Source organism: Amblyraja radiata, chromosome 12, assembly GCF_010909765.2.
Source record: "Amblyraja radiata isolate CabotCenter1 chromosome 12, sAmbRad1.1.pri, whole genome shotgun sequence".
In the NCBI taxonomy this organism is placed as follows: Eukaryota; Metazoa; Chordata; class Chondrichthyes; order Rajiformes; family Rajidae; genus Amblyraja; species Amblyraja radiata.
In genome coordinates this window covers 22,384,451-22,406,988 of record NC_045967.1, presented here as the reverse complement: position 1 = coordinate 22,406,988, position 22,538 = coordinate 22,384,451, and the positions used below count along the sequence as shown (strand labels likewise).

The following is a 22,538-nucleotide window of genomic DNA, read 5'->3' as shown; positions in this document are numbered from 1 at the left end:
TGTTCAACCTCCCTCTTCCTTCCTCTCTCCTCCTCCCCTCCCTCCCTCATCTCTCCCTCCCTCTCCTTTCCCCTACTCTCAGTCACTCCCTCCCTCCATAACCCCTCTCCCCTCCCTACCCTCCTCTTCTCAGTCTACCCCCCTGCTCCCCAACTCCTTACCTCCCCCCATCCCCCAGTCTCATCAACTCCCCCACTGCCCTCCTCTCCCTCTATCCTCCACTCCCTGCCTCTCCCACTCCCCCTCCTCTCTCTCTATCCACCCTCCTCTCCCACTCCCCCCTCCTCTCCCTCTATCCCCTACTCCCTACAACCAAACAAGACCAGAGTTTTAGTAAAATATACAGATGATCCAATTAGTTCACATTAGTAAATAGCCTACAGCCTTCATAGAAACACCGTCAGCTCTGTTTTCCTCAATACCTTCACATAACATAATGAAGTGTGCAAAAGCATTCCCTTTAAGCCGAGTAAAAGCCCTGCCCCACGGTACGAGTTCATTCCAAGAGTTCTCCCGAGTTTGTCCTGATTCGAACTCGGAGATTTACGGTAATGGCTACTCGTCGGTACTCGGGGCTCTCGTGGACATTTTTCAACATGTTAAAAAATCTTCACGAGTCTTCCCATGCTTACCTGCCGTTAGCAAGTCTTCGTTAGCGGTACGAGCCTCTAAGAGACGTCCCCGAGCTTCGACGTACCTGCTACGTTCATTCTCCATGCTTACCACGATTGATTTTTTTTAAACTCGGGAGAACTCTTGGAATTAACTCGTACCGTGGGTCAGGGCTTTTACTGCTTTCATAGAAACATAGAAACATAGAAAATAGGTGCAGGAGTAGGCCATTCGGCCCTTCGAGCATGCACCGCCATTCAATATGAATATGGCTGATCATCCAACTCAGTATCCTGTACCTGCCTTCTCTCCATACCCCCTGATCCCTTTAGCCACAAGGGCCACATCTAACTCCCTCTCAAATATAGCCAATGAACTGGCCTCAACTACCTTCTGTGGTAGAGAATTCCAGAGATTCACCACTCTCTATGTGAAAAATGTTTTTCTCATCTCGGTCCTAAAAGATTTCCCCCTTATCCTTAAACTGTGACCCCTTGTTCTGGAAGACTTTCCTCAAGACTTTCTTAATTAAACAGAGTGTTCAGGGAACTAATTCAGTACTATTGATTGAAAATGCTCCTTTCCTGGAGTGAAACCTGATGGAACCATTCCTGGGATACCTTTCATCACTCCGAGTTACAACTAGATACTTCCAAGTCACATTTATGCCTCTATGTAATTTAGTAGTCAGACATACAACAAATTATATATATTTTTTGCAGAGATCATGTATTGTCAGTGAAGTTAATCCACCATGTTTGTCACTCGTTAAACAACTAGGGTCTTAAATTTCAACGTCTTCCCACTCCTGACGGCACTAGCTCTCCACAAACTGCACCAGACCATCACGTCCTCTCCCCTTCCATTCCTCTGACAACAGTATAGTTTAAACTACTCACCCTCTCTCTCCCAACCAGACCTTGGGTCCCTGAAGACTAATATTCCTTTTTACACTTAGTACTGCACAACGGAAAAAGTGCCTTTCTGAATTAGTAACACCCAATGTCTTTGATTGAAATGACTGCTGGCCTGCTGCATACACATCAATATCTACATATCCTACCCACAACAGCACACTTCTTAACGTGTGCATTAAGTTGTTTCCTCCTTTAAAAATCAACTTGTTTGGTTGTATTTTTTATTACTTTTGTAAACATACTCAATAATTCTACTTGCTTAAATAATGCATCAAAACATTCTGTGCTGTTTCTTTTCAGTGTTTATCTTCTGCAGCTGAACAACCTGCCAATTCCACGAGGTCCACAGCTAGTTCTCCAGTGTATCTACTTTTACAAGTCCCTCAATACATTGATCTGCCTTTCATAATTCCCCTTAATCTAATAGTCTGCTTTAAGTGTAGTTAAAGTCATAGAGCTCAACAACACAGAAACTGGTCCTTCAACCCACCTTGTCCATGCCGACCAAGTTTTGGCTAGTCCTATTTCCCTCCATTTGGCTATGAACCTCTAAAACCTACCAATCCATATATCTATCTAAATGTGTTTTAAAAGTTGTAATTGTATCTGCTTCTATAGCTGCCTCCAACAGCTCATTCCAGATACCGACTACCTTCTGAGTGATAAAGTTGCCCTGAGGTGCCTCTTAAATCTCTCCTCTCTCGCCTTAATCTTAAACTCTATAGTTTTCAAATCCTCAATCCTGGAAAAAGGTCTATGAGTGTTCACTATAACTGTGCCCCATATGATCTTATGATCTTATGCATCTCAATAAAGGGATCCCTCATCCTCATACGCTGCAAGAAAAAGTGCCAGCCAATCTAACCTCTCACAGTAACTCAAGCCCAGAAGCTTAGGTTGATCCTGGTGAATCTCTTTTGCACTATTTCAAACTTAATGATATCCTTCTTATAACTGGGCAACCAAAACTGCACACAGTACTAACTAACAGTACTACAGCAGTTGCATCATGATGACCCAACTTTTGTACTCAATGCCTTTCCCGATTAAGACACTCATGCTAAATGCCTTCTTCATCAACAGCTGACGCATCACTTTTGGGGTCCCATGCACATGTATTTCCAGATCTCTCTGTTCTGCAGTATTCTCCAGTACTCTCTTCTATACAATGAACACATTTCCCCTGCTACATGCATCAGTTCTGGCCACCCCATTTCAAAAAGATGTGGAGGCTATGGAAAGGGTGCAGAGGAAATTTAACAGAATGATGCCTGGATTAGTGAGTATAACCAACAAGAAGTTGTTGGACAGACCTGGATAGTTTTTCTCTGGATCACTGGGGATTGAGGAGAACCTGAGAGATGTATATAAGAATTATGAGAGGCAAGATAGGGTAGTCAGTCAGAACCATTTTCCTCAGGATGGCAATATCAAATACCAGAAGGCATAGGTTTAAAATGAGGAGGGAAACATGTAACGGGGATATACAGGGCACATGCTTGAAGTGCACTGCCAGGGGTGGTGGTGGAAGCAGATAAGTTACTGTAGTTGAACAAGCTTTTGGATAGGCACATGGACATGCAGGGTATAGATTATGTGCAGGCAGATAAGAATTGGTCTTGGCATTATGTCCGGCACAAACATTGTGTGCCAAAGGGCCTGTTCCAGTGTTGCACTATATTCCATGTTCTAATTTCAAATTAAGTTGTGTACATTTTCATGTATTCATCAGTATTCACTGTTTTCCTAATCTCTTAACTTTAATAAATGTATTATACTAATTTAATAATAAACTTCCATGATAAACAGAAGAAGAAAACTGCGATGTATTTGGTCAATTTGGTGATAAACTCAACTCATAGCGAGTTTAAAATAAAGTGGATGAGCTTGAGGCTCAGTTAGAGATTGGTAGACATGACATTGTGGGGATTACTGAGACATGGCTGTTGGAGGATCAGGACTGGGAACTGAATATTCAGGGTTATACGTCCTATAGAAAGGACAGGCAGGTGGGCAGAGGAGGAGGGGTAGCTCTGTTTGCGAGGGAAGAAATTCAGTCCCTTTGCGAGGAGTGATATAGGGACTGGCGATGTAGAGGCGCTGTGGATAGAATTGAGCATTTGTAAAGATAAGAAGACACCAATGGGAGTTATCTACAGGGCCCCAAACAGTAACCTGGTTGCAGCAGGAGTTAAAATTGGCATGTAACAAAGGTAATTCCACTGTGGTTATGGGAGATTTCAATATGCAGGTAGACTTGGAAAAATAAGGTGTTATGACCTGGATTACACCATCTATTGTTCTCCAGCAGAGCAAGACCCCCACCTTTGATCTTCCCACTCGCCTTCGAGTCTCCATCCGCTCGTACCGTAGTGAAGCCGGGTAGATCCACACAGGAGTCCGGGATGTTGTCCGTCTCAGTGGAGTGGGGTTTGGGCAAATGATGGCCTTGTCAACTCTGAACAATCTGTGCGAGTATAGTAATGGTTGGGTTGTTATGTGTTTTTTCTCCTCCTGGCTCTTTACATCATTGGATTTCAGTTGGATTTCGGACTTGAGATATTGTGTACTTTAATTTTATGTGATCTGTATTATTGTGTGCAGTTTTGGTCTCCTAATTTGAGGAAGGACACCCTTGCTATTGAGGCAGTGCAGCGTAGGTTCACAAGGTTAATCCCTGGGATGGTGGGACTGTCATATGAGAAAAGATATGGAAAGACTGAGCTTGTATTCACTGGAATTTAGCAGGATGAGAGGATATCTTAAAGAAACATTTAAAATGATTAAAGGGCTGGGACAAGCTAGATGCAGGAAAAAAAATCCCAATGTTGGGGGCGTTTAGAACCAGGGGCCACAGTCTAAGAATAAAGGGGAGGCTATTTAAAACTGAGATCAGAAAAGTGAATTTGTAGAATTCCCTGCCGGAGAAGGCAGTAGAGGCCAATTCACTGGATGAATTTAAAAGAGAGGTAGATAGAGCTCTGGGGGCTAGCGGAATCAAAGGATATGGGGAGAAAGCAGACACGGGTTACTGATTGTGGATGATCAGCCATGATCATAATGAATGGTGGTGCAGACTCGAAGTGCCAAATGGCCTCCTCCTGCACATATTTCTATTTCTATTTTGTGGTGACAATGAACATAAACAACAAGTATTCTTTAATAAACAAAATTCTTAATTAAGTGATTTGTTTCTGCATTAGAAATCAGTCATGAGCCCCAAGTGAAAGAAACATTGTGCTAACATATTTTCTCAAGCATCAATCAGACACAAAAAACAGAACATTCTGCTCAAGTCCACTATCAGATATTGTACAACCTACAATTTTGCCAGCATTGGAAAATGACAATTGCTGTATATACAGCTTGTTGATGTTCAGGTGACAATGACTGAATTTTGCAAATGAATAAAAGGGACTTCAGATGAATGGTGACTATTCCTGAAAGCTCTTTTTCAGCTTCTGTTATCTGATTTTGTATGTTCATACTTTGCAGCATAAGATCATTTAGGCCAGTTTATTTATCTAATACTCAAAAGAGTTTTTCAATTAGTCTCATTCTCGTGCATGTTACCATTATCATTCTTGTTTTCCTATACCTTCCTTATTTCCTAGATTAAGTCTCTTAAAAATCAAACGAGATGCCTTTAGTTTAAGGCCAAATCCCATTATATTTTAGAACTTTATAAAGTTGTTTCCGATCAGTAATGGCTGATCATTTTTATCAAATTTTTTTTTTTTTAAATCTTTTGCTCACTATCATTAAAAGTCAAAAAATTTTTTTTTTATTCTTAGTTACCTAACAATTCTGAGTTTCTGGAGGCAAAAGCTCAGGGATGATAAAGAAATACATTATTTACATTGTGTACATTATAAATGATGTAGTTTTAGTCAAGGCGCCAGCTTCTGTCTCAGCTACCGTGGTACACAACGCAATGCTAGAACATAAGTTTGGTGATGTAGAACTCTCCCCAGGTTGTTTGCTCCAATATTTGTAAGAACGTGCACCATTATAAATAAGATAGGAAATTTGAGTCAAAACCTTTGTCAAAAAAGCACATCTCTTTGCAAGAAGATCAATATTGGCGATAAATGTGCAGTCCTTCTAAAAAGACAACACATTCAATAATGCAAAAAAGCTCATCCAAAGGATCAGTGATTGTATGATGAGCTGGACTATAATGACCAGAGATTTCCCTGCATTGTCTTTAGTTTCTCCTGAGTTTTGAGGGGGGGAAAACCACCAAAATTATTTTCTAATGGCACCCCTAGGTGTCTTTTGAACAATTTGTTGTTTAAATGCATAGCCATTCACAAACAAATAGTCCTCTGGAGCGTGACAACAAATAATGCACTTGTTCCAAAATGGAAGAAACATGGTAGCTGCTTCTATCAGTAAATGAATTTAGGAACTGAATTAAAATTGAGCAAGCATTCCTGATGGGAAGCAAGATATGACTGTAAGAATGTATAAAACAGCTAATGTGCATATATGCCATTTCTCATATAATAGTTAAAGCTTTCTATAAGCATCCAAAATACATACTTGCCACAAACTTTCGACTGTAGACTCAAGGAACTGCAGATACTGGTTTACACATGCTACTAAATTACTGCACTTCTGGAATAACACATTTCTGGAGCTTTCATGTTCTGATCAGGTTTTCCCAGTGATTAACAATCAGGCTGCAGATCGCCATTCCACATTCAATCTACAGGTAATTTCCAACAGGCCAATCGACAGGCAGGGATCAGAGTTGGGTCCCTTTTTGATTGTCATCTATGTTAATGATTTCGATGGGAACTTAGGCAGCATGAGTAGAAAGTTTCTGGATGACCCTAAAATTGTTAATGTGATGAACAATTAAAAATTTAGTCTAAGGTTACAAGACCAAGATCATTGAGAATGTATGCAGAGGAATGGCAGATGGAATTTAATGCGGACAAGTGCGAAGTAATGAACTTTGGAAAGTTAAATCAGGGCAGGACTTGATAGGGCCCTGGGGCGTGTTGTAGAGTGGTGAGTGAGGATTACAGGTACATTGACTACAGGTGTATGGTTTCCTTGGAGCCAAGGAAACTGAGGAGTGACCTTACAGAAATATATAAAATCTTCAGGGTGGTAGATAAAGTGGGCCGGAGACTTTTTTCCTAGAGTAGAGTTTAAAACTAGAAAACATAGGTTTCAGGTGAGAGAGGAAAAATTATAAAGAGAGTCAAGAGTGTTTTATTGCCATATGTCTCAGATAGAACAATAATATTCTTGAGGGGGTAATTGTTTCGCCCATGGGTTGATGGGTATGTGCGAGAGGAAGTGTAGAAGCAGTATAATTAGAATAAGTCAAATGCATTTGGATAGATTCATGTGTAGGGTAGAAGGTTTAGAGGGCTATGCAGGCAAATTGGTCAGCAGGGGCAAATTGAGCTGAAGGTCCAGTTTCTGTGTTGTACAACTCTATGATTCTATTACTATAATTGCAAAATACAGACTTTGATTCTATATGCAAGTAGTTAATGTATTGAAACCCGAGCTAGCAGTTTGGATGTAAGGATAGATTACAATTCTTCAAAAGTCTTCAAAATATGATTTGCAGTCCTTGAAATGTGACAAGCAGCCCCCTGCAGAGTGTCATCCTCCATTTGTGAAACCATAGATCCATTCAGGATGTCATCTTGGCATTTCCCTTATTCAATCCTGCACTCCCATGGAGTAACTTTTAAAGCTTTTTTTGGTTTAGGCCACTACATAAAACTATCGCTTTCCTCAATATCCTGCTATCAAGGAATATATTCATCCCAATCACAGTCGAAAAACATGAACAGGAAATTTTACCCAGTCCAGAAGCATGTTTTGACATCTTTAATATTAGATTTTTAATGGATAATTGCATATCCCAGTTAGCCTTCGGAAAAAAATGTTAATCTGTTACTACTCTGAGAGAGATTGAAATAATAGGGCAATGGTCTATTCCAACTGACCATTGTAATTTATTTTGCAATGTAATGCCCCTGTCCCACTTAGGAAACCTGAACGGAAACCTCCGGAAACTTTGTGCCCCACTCAAGGTTTCCGTGTGGTTCCGGAGGATGCAGGTAGTGGAAGCAGGTAGGGAGACTGACAAAAACCTCCGGGAACCGCACGGAAACCTTGGGTGGGGCGCAAAGCCTCCAGAGGTTTCCGTTCAGGTTTCATAAGTGGGACAGGGGCATTACACAAAGGAATTTCTACAAGAAAATAATAATTTAAAAAAATTATAAGGGGTACATTTGGATTGAACTCTCAGCATTCTTAATTTCAAGTCCTCTGACTACCTGGCATGTTCAGACACAGGTAGCTAATGCATGATCAGTTGCATCAAACAGCATCTAACATTTCTGTACATTCACCTTATCTAATCCCCTCACGATTCTATACATCTCGACAAAATCGCCACTTAGCCTCCTGCACTCCAAGGAATAAAAGTCCTGCCTGCTCAACCTCTCCGTTTAGCTCAGACCCTTGAGAATTGGCGACATCCTCGTAAATCTTCTCTGCATCATTTGCAGCATAAATGCCATGAGCCATTATTGCAGAAACAGATGCAAGATCTGTAATGCATCGAGTAAGCTGCATACTAAACCCTTCACAGAAGCTTTCCTTCCTCCCCATAATCCCATGACTCAGCAACCATGCAAACTACAAGGGTGCAAAGCAATGGTCTTACAATGGATGATTTGCAGAAAAGATACCCAGTCCGCAAAATGGTTTGCAGTGATAATTCCATTAACGACAAACACTAATTGATCTGTTGTCCATCTATGCAAGGGCAAAATTATTTCTAGGCTCCATTTGTTCCTGTCACACCGAATAGATCTTATGTACTTCAACTAATTTACAGACCTCTGTCCAATTTATTCTCTTAATAACTGTATCTGCAGGTTCACCCTTCTGATTAGCTGTTGATGACGTTCATTCAATCAGTCAAATTCAGTCAATCATGATTTCAGATAGTAAGATGGATTAGAAGTTCCACCTTACAGTCAGCTCCAGAACAATTAATATTACATTTTCCAGAGGGTTGTCCTAATTTTACTTTATTGTAACTCTTCTGAATATCAAATTAGAGTTATTTCAGGATGCTCGGGTATCTAAGATAGACACGAGGGGCTGGAGTAACTCAGTGGGTCAGGCAGCATCTCTGGAGAATAAGGATAGGGGATGTTTCAGTTTGGGACCCTTCTTCAGACCCTTCTCAATCTCATCCGAGTGTCTGGTTTGCTGGTAAAAAAAAACAATGTATGAAGAGAGTGTGACATTCTGGAACAAATAACTCAGGTAGAAGAATAAATACAATAACAGTGAAAGACAAGTTTCATTTGTGCAGCCTTAATGTGGAAAAATGACCCAAAGTGGCACACTGGCACCTCAGGTAGTGCAGCCATCTCAGAACCAACAATCCCAGTTTGATTCAAACCTCTGATGATGTCAGTGTTGAGTCTGAATGTTTGATGCCTGGGTTCACCTCAAGTTTCCTCCGGTGTCCCTAAGATGTGCTAATTCTAAATAACCTACAGGTGCTGTCTGTACGGAGTTTGTACGTTCTCCCCTTGACCTGCGTGGGTTTTCGCCGAGATCTTCAGTTTCCTCCCATAGTCCAAAGACGTACCAGTTTGTAAGTTAATTGACTTGGATATAAATATAATTGTCCCTGGTGTGTGCAGCATTAATGCGCGGGGTTTGCTGGTCGGTGCGGACTCGGTGGGCCGAAGGGCCTGTTTCCGCACTGCATCTCTAAACTAATCTAAACCTCTGGAGTAAATAGGGATGGGAGACTCGGGGAGCACTAATGGTCTTTTGGGACAGAATAAGTTGCAGAAAATGGAGAGGTGGGATTGACCTGACATGGACTTGATGACCTTCTTCTGTGATATATGGAGAAATGAGTGTTGTTAGAAATAGATACCTGGCACATTTGTATCACTCCCATTTTGATCCTGCTTTTTATCCATACAGTATTTGGTTAATATAGAAGGACTGGCAAGGAAACTGTACATATCAGACATCTGGTTGAAGGAATACAGAAGGCAATAGGGTTGACCCCGCCCTCCCGCCCTAGTTCTTTCAAAAAGATTCCTTTCATCAAGCTGAGGGATGGAAATAACAACTAGCACATTGTGAAATAAAAGCTGTCAGTTGGACATCCAGATCATTTGAATTCCAGGGATTGGATTGCAATTAGTCCAATCTAATCTGACTGATTTATGTGTCACATCTCCTACACAGCTCATTAATAAAAATCTTTCTTAAAATGAGTTTAATTTACAGAAACATTAATTGAAATAATCGTTGATGGAAAACTGGAACTTCTCTTTAGTTAACAGTCCTTAACATTTAACAATTCAGTTGCTCACAAAAAATCCAGTAGATATTAAAGTCCACCTGCAGTGGCTTATCATGTTAACATTTACCCTATTCACATCTATCTACAGCACAACGTTCTCAGACTGTCTTTTATTCCTCTAAAAGCAGTTTTGGCCTCTAATTCCATTAGGTGTTGTTTGCATCATTCCACGTTTGAAACTTGCATCCACAAAGAAAATCTCATGACTGCTACCTAAGTTCAAAATAATGGATCAAAGTATTTAAGTTTGACTTAATCTTACAAGATCCACCACTGGGTAGGATTACTAGGTATTATCCAGAAAAATTTCAAAGTTTGAGAAACTTCAAAAATTTACCATTCTTGCCATTCAAGTTATTTAACCTGATGCACACTTGCCTTTTTATTAAGTCTTATCTTGCCAAGCAAAACTGAAGCTCTTTCAGCCCCCTCATTGCTTAGTCTTTTAGTGACCAAAAATCCTGGCTCCTGGCTTCAAACTACATTTTGACTTCAATAACAACTTGCAATTAGGTTTTTAGGCTACTCATTCTTATCTGTAGATTGCAAGATATGAGATGCAAATTAATCTCATTAGCATCAATTCCAGTCTGCAAATGTAACTCACTCGTGTTAAAAAGCTCTCTTAGAAGTGGTGGGTCATATTATTGGCCTTAGAAGTGGTGGGTTATATTAAACTTTTAGTTAAGAGTTACAGTGTGGAAATAGGCAATTCAGCCCACAGAGTCCATGCCGATCATTGATCACCCATAGACCAGTTCTATGACCTACACACTAGGGGATGTTATAGAAGCCAATGCACCTACAAACCTGCATGTCATAGAGCAATAGAGTGTGGCCTGCTCCGGGGCCCTGCCATTCACTGTGTAGGTTTTGCCCTGCTTTGACTTCCCAAAATGCAACACCTCGCATTTATCTGTATTTAAGTGCTTCAACCATTCCTCAGTCCACCTACCCAACCGATCAATATCCTGCTGCAATGTTTGACACCCATCTTCACTATCAACATTACTACCCACTTGAGTGTCATAGGCAAACTTACTGATCATGCCTTGTACATTCTCAACTAAATAATTTATATAGATGTCAAACAAGTAATTGGTTCAGCACCGAACCCTGAGGCACACCACTAGTCACCGGCTTTCAGTCTGAAAAACAATCTTCAACCATTATCCAATTTCTATCCTACATACTAGACTAAGTGGGACCCATTGGGTCCCATGTTCACATGGGAGGGCTGGTCCTCCGACGCAATATTCCACCTCTCCACCAATTCCAATATTGGTGGCCAGTGAGGGGGCTTTCTGGAGTGCTGGTATGGGTTCTTGGGGTGGCAGCTCAGTCCCTCAAGCCTGAACTGCTGGCAGCTCACTCACGGCTGGTGGGCTGGCAGTTGACTCATGACTATTCCTTGAAATTCCATTTCAAGCAGGGTGCAAGGCCACCAAATTCAAATCTATGTTCCTACCATTTCAAGCAGGGTGCAAGGCCACCAAATTCAAGTGCAGTTTCTTACCACTATGAGCAGGGTGCAAGGCCACCGAATTCAAGTGCAGTTTCCAACCACTTCAAGCTGGATCCAAGGCCACCAAATTCAAGTGCAGCTTCATACCATTTCATGCAGGGTGAAACCACCATAAAACCACACAAAACACCAAACTCACAGTTCAGTAGACACTCATTGTGTTCAGTTGATTCACAGCTCAGACAGAGTCATGACCTCTCCCTCCCCATCATGCAGAGACTGAGCCACACCCACACTTCCGGGTTTTATAACCTCTCCCCCTCCCACCAGAAAAGGTGTGGCTTTCAGGGTGTGATTGACAGGAGAGAGATTCTCAACATTTTTTAAACACTAATAACTCTTTTATGTTTCATTGATGGGAAGAATTCTCTGCACCTGCTCAGCGGAGGGGGGGACTGAGTAAGAGGGCCAAAGATCACAGCCGTAAGTAGTAGCGTTTTATCTAAAATCAATATGCAGTGCAAACAGGAAGTAAGTGCATTTGCAGTAGTGCCTTTTAACTTCAAGCCAAAGCACTCAAGCCGCCATTTGCAGTAAGTAGTGCCTTTCAACTTCAAGCCAAAGCACCCAAGCCACCATTTGCAGTAAGTAGTGCCTTTCATCTTCAAGCCAAAGCACCCAAGCCACCATTTGCTGTATGTAGTGCCTTTCAACTTCAAGCAAAAGCACCCGCCACCTTGCAGTAAGTAGTGCGTTTCAGCTTCAAGCCAAAGCACCCAAGCCACCATTTGCAGTAAGTAGTGCCTTTCAACTTCGCCACCATTTGCAGTAAGAAGTGCCTTTCAACTTCAAGCCAAAGTACCCAAGCCACCATTTGCAGTAAGAAGTGCCTTTCAACTTCAAGCCAAATCAACCGCCACCATTTGCAGTAAGTAGTGCCTTTCAACGTCAAGCCAAAGCACCCAAGCCACCGTTTGCAGTAAGTAGTGCCTTTCAATTTCAAGCAAAGCACCCAAGCCACCATTTGCAGTATGTAGTGCCTTTCAACTTCAAGCCAAAGCACCCAAGCCACCATGTGCAGTAAGTAGTGCCTTCAAACTTCAAGCAAAACACCCAAGCCACCATTTGCAGTAAGTAGTGCCTTTCAACTTCAAGCCAAAGCTCCCAAGCCACCATTTGCAGTAAGTAATGCCTTTCAACTTCAAGTCAAAGCTCCCAAGCCACCATTTGCAGTAACTAGTGCCTTTCAACTTTAAACCAAAGCTCCCAAGCCACCATTTACAGTAAGTAGTGCCTTTCAACGTCAAGTCAAAGCACCCAAGCCACCATTTGCAGTACGTAGTGCCTTTCAACTTCAAGCCAAAACACCCAAACAACCATTTTGCCTTTTTACTTCAAACAAACCATATTTTCATTTTCAAACCACATTAAGGGTACTCACAGTTGTGTAGACATTTGTTCAGTGTTATTCAGAGCTCAGAGAGACGTGACCCCTGACTTCTACCATCTTGCAGAGACTGAGTGAGGCACACCACTTCCTGGTTTTATAGTCCCTCCCCCTCCCTCCAGCAGGGGCAGCAGAGAGAATGGTGACTTTTTTTTAATTCAAGCCAAAGCTCCCAAGCCACCATTTGCAGTAAGTAGTGCCTTTCAACTTTAAACCAAAGCTCCCAAGCCACCATTTGCAGTAAATAGTGCATTTCAACTTCATGCCAAAGCACCCAAGCCATCATTTGCAGTAAGTAGTGCCTTTCAACTTCAAGCCAAAGCACCAAAGCCACCATGTGCAGAAAGTAGTGCCTTTCAACTTCAAGCCAAAGCACCAAAGCCACCATGTGCAGTAAGTAGTGCCTTTCAACTTCGTCAAAACACCAAAGCCACCATTTGCAGTAAGTAGTGCCTTTCAACTTCAAGCCAAAGCTCCCAAGCCACCATTTACAGTAAGTAGTGCCTTTCAACGTCAAGTCAAAGCACCCAAGCCACCATTTGCAGTAAGTAGTGCCTTTCAACTTCAAGCCAAAGCACCCAAACAACCATTTGCAGGCGGTGCCTTTTTACTTCAAACAAACCATATCTTCATTTTCAAACCACATTAAGGGTACTCACAGTTGTGTAGACATTTGTTCAGTGTTATTCAGAGCTCAGAGAGACGTGACCCTTGGCTTCATCCATCTTGCAGACACTGAGTGAGGCACACCACTTACTGGTTTTATAGTCCCTCCCCCTCCCTCCAGCAGGGGCAGCAGAGAGAATGGTGTTTTTTTTCAAAACATTTATATCACTCTGATTTGTCGTTGATGGGAAAAATCTTCTGCACCCATAATGCGGAGGGAGGCTCTGAGCGAGGTGGCCAAAAATGACGGCCGTAGGTGGCGGCGTTCTGTCGGAAATCGCAGCACAGTGGGCCAAAAGCGGTCAAGATCAGAGATTTAGTAATATAGATTTGGAATGTGGGAGGAAATTGGAGCACCCAGAAAAACCCACGCCATTACAGGGAGAAAGTACAAACTACGCACAGACAGTACCAGTGGTCAGGATTGAACCTGGGTCTCTGGCGCTGTGAGGCAGCAGCTCTACTGTGCCACTGTGCTATCCTACCTTATTTGCAGAAAAAAATACTCTGGACACCCATGGCAGCATCTACATTCTGCACAACAGCAACAGAGGGCTGTATTCTTCCTCCAAAAATATTGTCAATAAAGCTATATGTTGGTCAACTTACAACATATAACATGTACTTCATGTACTGAACTGTGAAAACCTTCAAGGCAAATACAATGCATATTACATAGAACAATACTTTAAATATTTATAAACTAATCATCAGTGATATCTTGAGAGCTTTATTCATTTATATATTATTCTCACAATTTAACTTCTCGCACACAACAATATCAATAAACTTTCTTAATAAGCAAGAAAACAATATTTTCTTGACAGTTACTTCTGACCAGCACTCAGGTTCATTTCCCAAGCGTCATTCACCAATAATTTGCCTTCTTTACAAAGCAATTGGATCTTGTATAAGAATATAGATCCACGAAGTGTAGCAAAATATTATTGTGTACTTCGTAATAAAAGTGTAAGCAAGTATAAGAAACAATTTTCTGCAGGAGTTCAATACATAAAAGTAATTTATACTGGAGTTATTAATGAGAAAGTAAAAAATTTATAGCAATAAAAATTGTACATCAATTCTTTGCCTCATTTGTGTAAAATAAAAACTTTTATAGTTTTATAGACTTGTAGCTTGAAAACTTAACATCGACTACCAAAATAATGTTTTATGCATGTTGCAACTCCTTTACAAATTAAATTCTCAAAAATAAATTGCAGATCTGTGCCAGATAGCCCCTTGTCTTCCCTTTAATGCACTCTACACCCACTATAATCAAAAGGTATGATTAATGTTTGATGCCTTGGCATTGAGTGCGTGGTACAAGGTCTGTAACAACTAACACTCCTCCTCACACTGCAGTCCATTACTGATCTTTTCCAGAGCACAGATGAATAAACACTGAAGTAAATAAATACACTAGATTATATGACATGTAACGTAATGTAGATGAATGTGGGACTAGCAATCTATTTTAGTTTTCTTAATATTGGAAATTAGGTTTGCTTGAATTAAATTCAGCTTTACAGACAAATGACATCTCTGGGTCAGACGTCAAAGAAAGTTGTTTCCTTCTGTTGCTTTCAGTTCCAAATTTCCATAGCCCCTATGTGTACCCTATCTAGACAATAGCAAAATATTTGACCTTTGACCATTCTGTAGCCTTCAACATTCTAATGTGTCAATTCAGTCATCAACTCCTTGGTAAGTACGTGGATGTAGTCGTAGAGTCATACTATATGGTATTGACCCCAATGGCCCAACGCTGACCAAGATGCCTCTTTTACACTAATTCCACCTGCCTGTGGATATCCTTCTAAACCTTTTCTGTCTATGTGCCTGTCCATAGTCTTTTAAATGTTGTTATAGTATCTGCCTCAACTACCTCCTCTGGAAGTTCCTTCTATATACCCATCACACTTTGTGTGAAAAAGTTGACCCTCAGGTTCCTCTTAAAATGTTCCCCGCTCGCCTTAAGGTTATGTTCTCTGGTTCTTGATTCCTCTATTCTGGATAAAAGACCATGCACATTTAGCCTATCCAATGTGCCAAATGCCTTCTTGAGCTCCTATCGACCTGTGATGCCACCTTCAAGGAACTATTTACCTACACTCCTGCTCTACGACACTCCCCAGATCCCTGCCATTCACAGTGAAGATCCTGCCCTGGTTTGAATTCCCAAAATGCAACACCTCGCACTTATCTGTATTAAACTCCATTAATTATTTCTCAGCTCACCTTGCGCAACTGGTCAAGATCCTGTTGTTAATGAAAAACATAGCCAATGTTATTAATGAAATCCATTTAATTTGGATCTAGCATAAATACTTGTAGCCTGGGGCTTTTTCCCCTGGAGTGCAGCGGGTGATCATGAGGGGGATAGAAAGAGACACAGTCTTTTCCCAGTTCAGGTGAATCTAAACCTAGAAGGCATGGGTTTAATGTGAGATGGGAAATATTCCAAGAGACCTGAGGGCCAGTATTTTCACACAGAGGGTGATGTGAATGTGGAACAGGCTGCCATGGGAAGAAGTAGAGTCAGGTACAATTACAACATTCAAAAGACATTTGGACAGGAATGATTTAGAGTAACGTGGGCTAAATGCCGGCAAATGGGACCAGCTCAGATAGGCAACTTAGTCAATATGTACAAGTTGGGCAGAAGGGCCTTTTTCCATGCTGTGTAACTCTGAATCTACGATTCTGCAGCAGACGAATAGGTGCTTCTGTCCATGATGTCTGCGCCCACCATGATGCCAATTTTAACTAATCCAGCACCTTCCGTAGCAGTGCGTTCAAGGCACATCACACACTGTGTAAAAATCTTGCCTCAGACCTCAGAAATCCCCTTTAAAATTGCTTCTTCTCTCATCTCTGCCCTTTAGCATTAGAGGTATTAGAGATTATGCCTATCGACCTTAACCTTGCCCCTCATAATTTTATATACTTCTGTCAGGTTCTCTCAGTCTTTGACTCTCCAGAGAAAATAATTCTAGCTTGTTCAACCTCTCTTGATATCTTACACTCTCTAATCCAGGCAACATCCTGTTGAACTTCTTCAAAGTATCCACAGCCTTTCAGTAATGGGGTGACCAAAACTTTACACAATGCCTTAAATGTGGCCTAAACAAAGTTTTATGTAGCTGTAACATACGTTTTCAACTTGTTTACTTATTGTCTATACCGATAAAGGGAAGTTTGGCAAACACATTATTTCCAACCCTATCTTCTTATGTGACCTTTTCCAGGAAGCTACGGACTTCCAACCCTCTGTACGCCAAAGCGCCAAAGGGTTCTGCCATTTACTATTTACTTTCCTCTTACATTTGACCTCCCAACATTTTACACTTGTCTGGATTAAACTCCATCTGCCATTTATCTGCCCATGTTTCCAAATGACCTGTATCCTGCTGTCACAACCTTCCTCAGTATTCATGACACACGCAATCAACCTTCCTTCAATTTCTGCATTCCCTGCTTGAACTTACCATCTCTGGCATAAAATAAATAATTCTGATTGCTAAAGAGCAATTGAATAACATTTATAACAGAGGCTTGCTCAAAGAAGCTAACACCAGTACATTTGTTCCAAGGTAAAAAGATAAATTCCAAGAAATAATCTGCCAAATTCCAGTAATGCTCAGATCAGTACTCTGACCTTTGCTCTGATTTAAAAAAAACATTTTTCCAATACTTTTACAATGGAAAAAGCATTCAGTCTGTCTTCAATGCTCTTCACTTCTGCCCTTCTCCAGGGAGAAGGGCTTTACCCAATCCAAACGTATTGAGAGCTCTTTTGTCAATAGGAGACACAGATGGAAAGACTCGGATCTGCCAAGTAAAATTACAGTATTCTCTTACACTGGCACATGCAATACACGTGAAAGTCTTCATTTTAAAATCATCATGTTGCTGCTGACATAGCATTTGAAGCCCTTTTCTGTGCTGCCTAATGATGAAAAATAAGTTTGTGCACAAAGTTCCTAATGAAATTCTGCTAATCAGTACTTGTGGAAAAACCAATTATACCACACCATATGTTCAAACTGAAGTTGAATTTAATTATGTCTTGTCATTTGCTCTTATTGTACTAATAAATTCTGAGGTTTTTTTTTACAGTTCAACTTCAGATGAAACTGCCAAATTAAAAAAAATAATGAATTCTTGTTTTTTTGGCAGTTGACATAAAAAGGTTAACATATGCCATTCATTTTAACAGCAAGATGAAATTATGCCAGTGAAGTTTGATGAGTCTCTTGTTTGGGTGGCAGCTGAACATCCAATTAAGGACCAACATTTCCTGCTGAATTCAAAAGTCCTCGAAGTGTGTGGCAATCGTCCTATTTATTGGCTCCATCCAATATACTTGAAAGGTAAAAACAACAGAAGTAAAAGTATCAAAGACTGTTCATGTAGTTTCATGTTCATATCAAAGAAACCATCGTGTTATTAATAAATTGATATGATCGATTCTTTGCATTCAGTCATATTATATCAATAAGACTAGGTTGCTGCTGTTCTGTGTCTGGAGTAAAGAGAACTGTCTCATCCTGAATACAACCAAGACCAAAGAGATGGTTGTTAACTTTGGCAGGTCCAAGCTCCCCCTTCAGATGGTTAACACTGCAGGGGTGGGCATTGAGGTGGTGCTGACATATAAATATCTGGGAGTGCACCTTGATAACAAACTGGACTGGTCTGTCAGCACCGATGCCCTCTACAAAAAAGGACAGAGCAGACTCTTTTTCCTCAGAAGGCTCAGATCCTTCAATGTGCGCAATGATATGCTGTACATGTTTTACCATACTGTGGTTGCAAGTGTCATTTTTTACGCTGTTGTCTGCTGGGGCAACAACATCAGTGCTAAAAACAACAAGAAGTTGGACAAGCTGGTAGTTCGAGCTAGCTCAGTCCTGGGGGAGAGAATGGACTCTGTGGTGGATGTGCTTGAGAGGCACATGAGGAGAAAGGTGCAGGTCATCCTCGACAACTCCGGGCACCCCCTCCATGAAATTCTGGAGGTTCAAAAGAGCACACGGAACAACAACCGGCTCCTCTCCCTGCACTGTAGAATGGAGCGGTTCAGGAGATCCTTCACCCCTGCAGCCATTAGATTTTATAATACTGACCACTAAGCTGTATGGGGATGCTTTGCATTTTTTTAATAGTTAATTATTGGGTCTTTTTAAGTATTTATTGCTTTCATGTATTGTCCATATTGTATTTTATGTATTTTTTGTCTGCTTTCGTTCTGAATGTGTGGGTTTGTTGGTTGTTGGCTTCTGGACATCTGAATTTCCCTGAGGGGATCAATAAAGTATTTATTATTATTATTAGACTCTGATTGCTGTTTTGTGATTAACTTGATATCATTACTTATCTTACTCAATTTAAATTGAATGCCTGGCTCCTTCCCTTGTGAATTATGCAACTACGATGAAGAGAAAGTAAGAATTATTGCCAAAAAATATATTATGTAATTCAGAACATAAAACTTAAATTTAAAACTTTCATATTACCATCCAAAATGATTATTCAGCATCCAATAGAGAATGTGATCAGCAATGAATAAAATAATAAGAAATCAAAGCAGTTAGAAAAAAAGTGATTTTTAGTGAGCAAAACTTATAAGTTCAGAGTCATTATGCCCCTTGATGAGTTTTTAACTTTGAGCTCACATCACTTGTGGAAGACTCTGTGATTGGTAAAACAAAAGCAAATTGCAATACTCAATTTTGACATGTAGCCTTGCAGCATGTTTATCTGTCAAATCATTTCCGAATTACTTTGTTACTTCAGTCGGGTATCACTTCCATCCAAGAAGTAGAGAAAAGAATGTTGCATTTTGTCCCCATAATTCTCAGGCCGAAGAATTCAGTCATTCTGAAATGGGGTTACCCGGGACTTTTTAGTGATTTACACAACAAAGAGCTAACAGCAATCGTCATTCAGTGTATTAACATCTTAGAACATTGACATAGAGTTGGTAATATGTTATATTTCATTATATGTTCCAGGCTTAGCTTCGAGAGGGTTTATCACTTATCGATGGTATTCACATCCCATAATTGTTTTTAGCAAAGCACTGAATGAATATTGACCTAAAACCCACCAATGCTTGACACAAAGCATGTTATTGGAAACTACTAATTATGTTCATAAATCTATAATGAATGTGTCAAAAGCATGCTTTAAGGCAGTATTGATCACAAAGTAATGGACATCTGTTTAAAGATTTCTTCCTGTCCAGACAAAAGTCACTTCTGGCATACCCTTAAGAGAAGTTTTTTTAGAACATAAAAAGTCTCCATTTCAATCTTCTATTCCTTAGCTGCCTTATGTAGTTCAATCCATCATGCTCACACTGGATGAAATGATTGGCTTTTTGACAAGAAATACAATCTCAACAATTCAAATAATAAAATCTTTTCTTTCTTGCTGCATGCAAAAAAAGTATAGAAACAATGTTTAAAACAAAATCAAACCATATTCTGTTTTTGTTTAGGGATAAAATAATAAAGATATTTGCAAACAAAATCCCATTTTCTTTTAATCAGAGACAGTTGTTGATGCTCAACAGAATAGTAATCAATATTTTATAATTGCTATTGCCAATACTTATGCAGCCCCAATGCGCCAGTGGAGTCAGCTTTCATTTCCATTTTTATATTGTCTGAACAACAAGTGTCCCAAGGGCAGCAAGATAGATACTAATAGCAATTGGGAAATGTAGGGGAAACCTCATCACTGTGCTACCTTGAATTCAAGGAATTCCCAGAATTTTAAAGTAACTTTGTATCTTTTCAGATACAGAATTTTATGATTTTGGAGAGCCTGAGGAAGCTGAAGAAGATGCACATTCGGATGAGTTGAAAAACAAACCCAATGGAAGGCGCTCAGCACGCGACGTAAACGATTACGTGAGTGCCTGCACCCATCTTGAAAGAGTGATACACTTTTTCAAATACTTAGTTGCGTTAAAACAGAAGTTTGTGAAGTAATTGTTCAGTACTATAACATAAATAGTAGAAGAATTGTAATGGCACTATTAGCCTTTAATAATGGATTTTTATTCATATATCATCACCAGTATCAGTCTGCAATTTTATTTTTTTTAAACAATTATTTTAGTTAATATTGGTTGGGACTGATCCTTGACCTGAGAATAAGTAGTAAATATTTCTAATTAAAGCTAGGTATTACTACAACTTTAGAGCACCACCAATAATGTACACCATTTCCTGCATGTGCCTATGCTCAATCTAACTCGCGATATGGGTATAGATGCATTGGTTGAAATAGACAGTAATTAAAGGAAGTATATCTTGCTGTAATGAATAAACTGTTTAATGTCATTATCACTGGGCCTGATACTGAAGAACATGCTACACTTGAAGGAATAGTTAATAATTGTGTTTTGAGGTTGCTTTATTTTGGAAATCATCTGTTTACTCAAGAAGCCATCAACACCCAATTTCATACCTGAAAAAAAAGCCTCCACACCATTCCTGTATTTAGGCAAACAAAACTGCTCACCGTACTCCAAATGCAGCCTCACCAAAGTCCTGTAAAACTCTTAACAGGACTTCCTAGGTCATACTTATCTCGACCAATGAAGGCAAGCATAATTATGCCTTCTTTACCAATAATATTCTTTCCTTCAGGTGCATGGCCAATTCCAGTTAGAAATGGACCATTTAATCTACCCCCACTCCTCTTTCTATCTATCCATTCCAAGTCTTGGCTTCTTCTCTAGCAAACAATCTGCAGATTGAGACTAAATGAGAATAATTGTGGACGCATCCCAGACCATCACACAAACCAACCTGCCTTCTATTCACTATATTTATATCTCACTCTGCCTCGGCAAGGCCAGCAGCATAATCAAGCACAAGTCGCATCCTGGCCACTCCCTTTTCTCCCCTCTTCCCTTAGGCAAAAGGTACAGAAGTGTGAACACACACACCTCCTGATTCAAGGACAGTTTCTTCCCAGCTGTTATCAGGCAACTGAATGATCCTACCACAACCTGAGAGCAGTGCTGAACTACTATCTCTACCTCTTTGGTGATCCTCAGACTATCCTTGATCTGACATTGCTGGCTTTACCTTGCACTAAACGTTATTCCCTTATCATGTATCTATACACTGTAAATGGATCAAATGTAATCATGTATTGTCTTTTTGCTGACTGGTTAGCACGTAACAAAAGCTTTTCACTGTACTTTGGTACACGTGACAAAAAACTAAACTGAGCTACAAAAAGTAAATAAATGAAAATAAGGGTACATAAAGATCCCGTAGGTATTACCACGCTTCCATGACAATGACTGATTGCTTTATGCCAGTTAGTTTGACAAAAACCAACAAAAAATATGGTTTGACATCCAACAGAGAAGCAAAAATCATCAATGTCACCAAAAAATCACCAATAACAACCAATAAGTCCATCTGATGCTCTAGGAAAATCTGCTCTTGCCTTTTGAAATACTTACAGATAATACGTCATGTAATGTAGTTATATCTATTGTTTTTTTCCCCTTTGCTTGTGATATAAAAAATCTTTTGTTGAAAACAATTGCACATTCATCCAGGATCAAACCACTCACAAAACAAGAACGCATAGGGGGTGGGATTTACTTTGCATAGTAGCTCCAAATTGATTAATTGCTGTCCATTTTACACTTCACTAAGTTTCAAAGAAAACTGGGCAGTGGAAGATAGGGAGGCTGATGTTCAAAATGATAATCCACTTAAATCAGATGTAGCCCTACTGTGCAAAAGTACTGTCCTTGCGAAAAATCCCTTGCTTCAGATCAATTATCTATCATCAAAATGTAAAATATGAATGCAGTTTCTCTTTTTTACAAATCCCGCCTCATTAGTGAACATTCCCATCAATTTCTGCATCTCTTTCATCCACAAGACTGCATGCAAACAGGACAGCAGGAAAATTAAAGGCTCACCGGCCACTGTGGTATGGATTTTCCAATTCTACTGCCTGGGAGATATCAGATTGACTTGGATCTGCAAATATTTGAAATCCAAG

At 40.2% G+C, this 22,538-nt stretch overlaps 1 protein-coding gene across 1 annotated transcript in view; it reads left to right on the top strand.

The window, feature by feature from the left end:
* LOC116979005 (leukocyte cell-derived chemotaxin 1-like) overlaps nucleotides 1–22,538 on the top strand; it is a 140,869-nt gene that overhangs the window by 108,447 nt on the left and 9,884 nt on the right. The window contains exons 5-6 of the mRNA XM_033030386.1: nucleotides 17,710–17,863; nucleotides 20,298–20,410. Of these exons, the coding sequence (XP_032886277.1) occupies nucleotides 17,710–17,863; nucleotides 20,298–20,410 (267 nt within the window). The remainder of the gene's footprint in view (nucleotides 1–17,709; nucleotides 17,864–20,297; nucleotides 20,411–22,538) is intronic.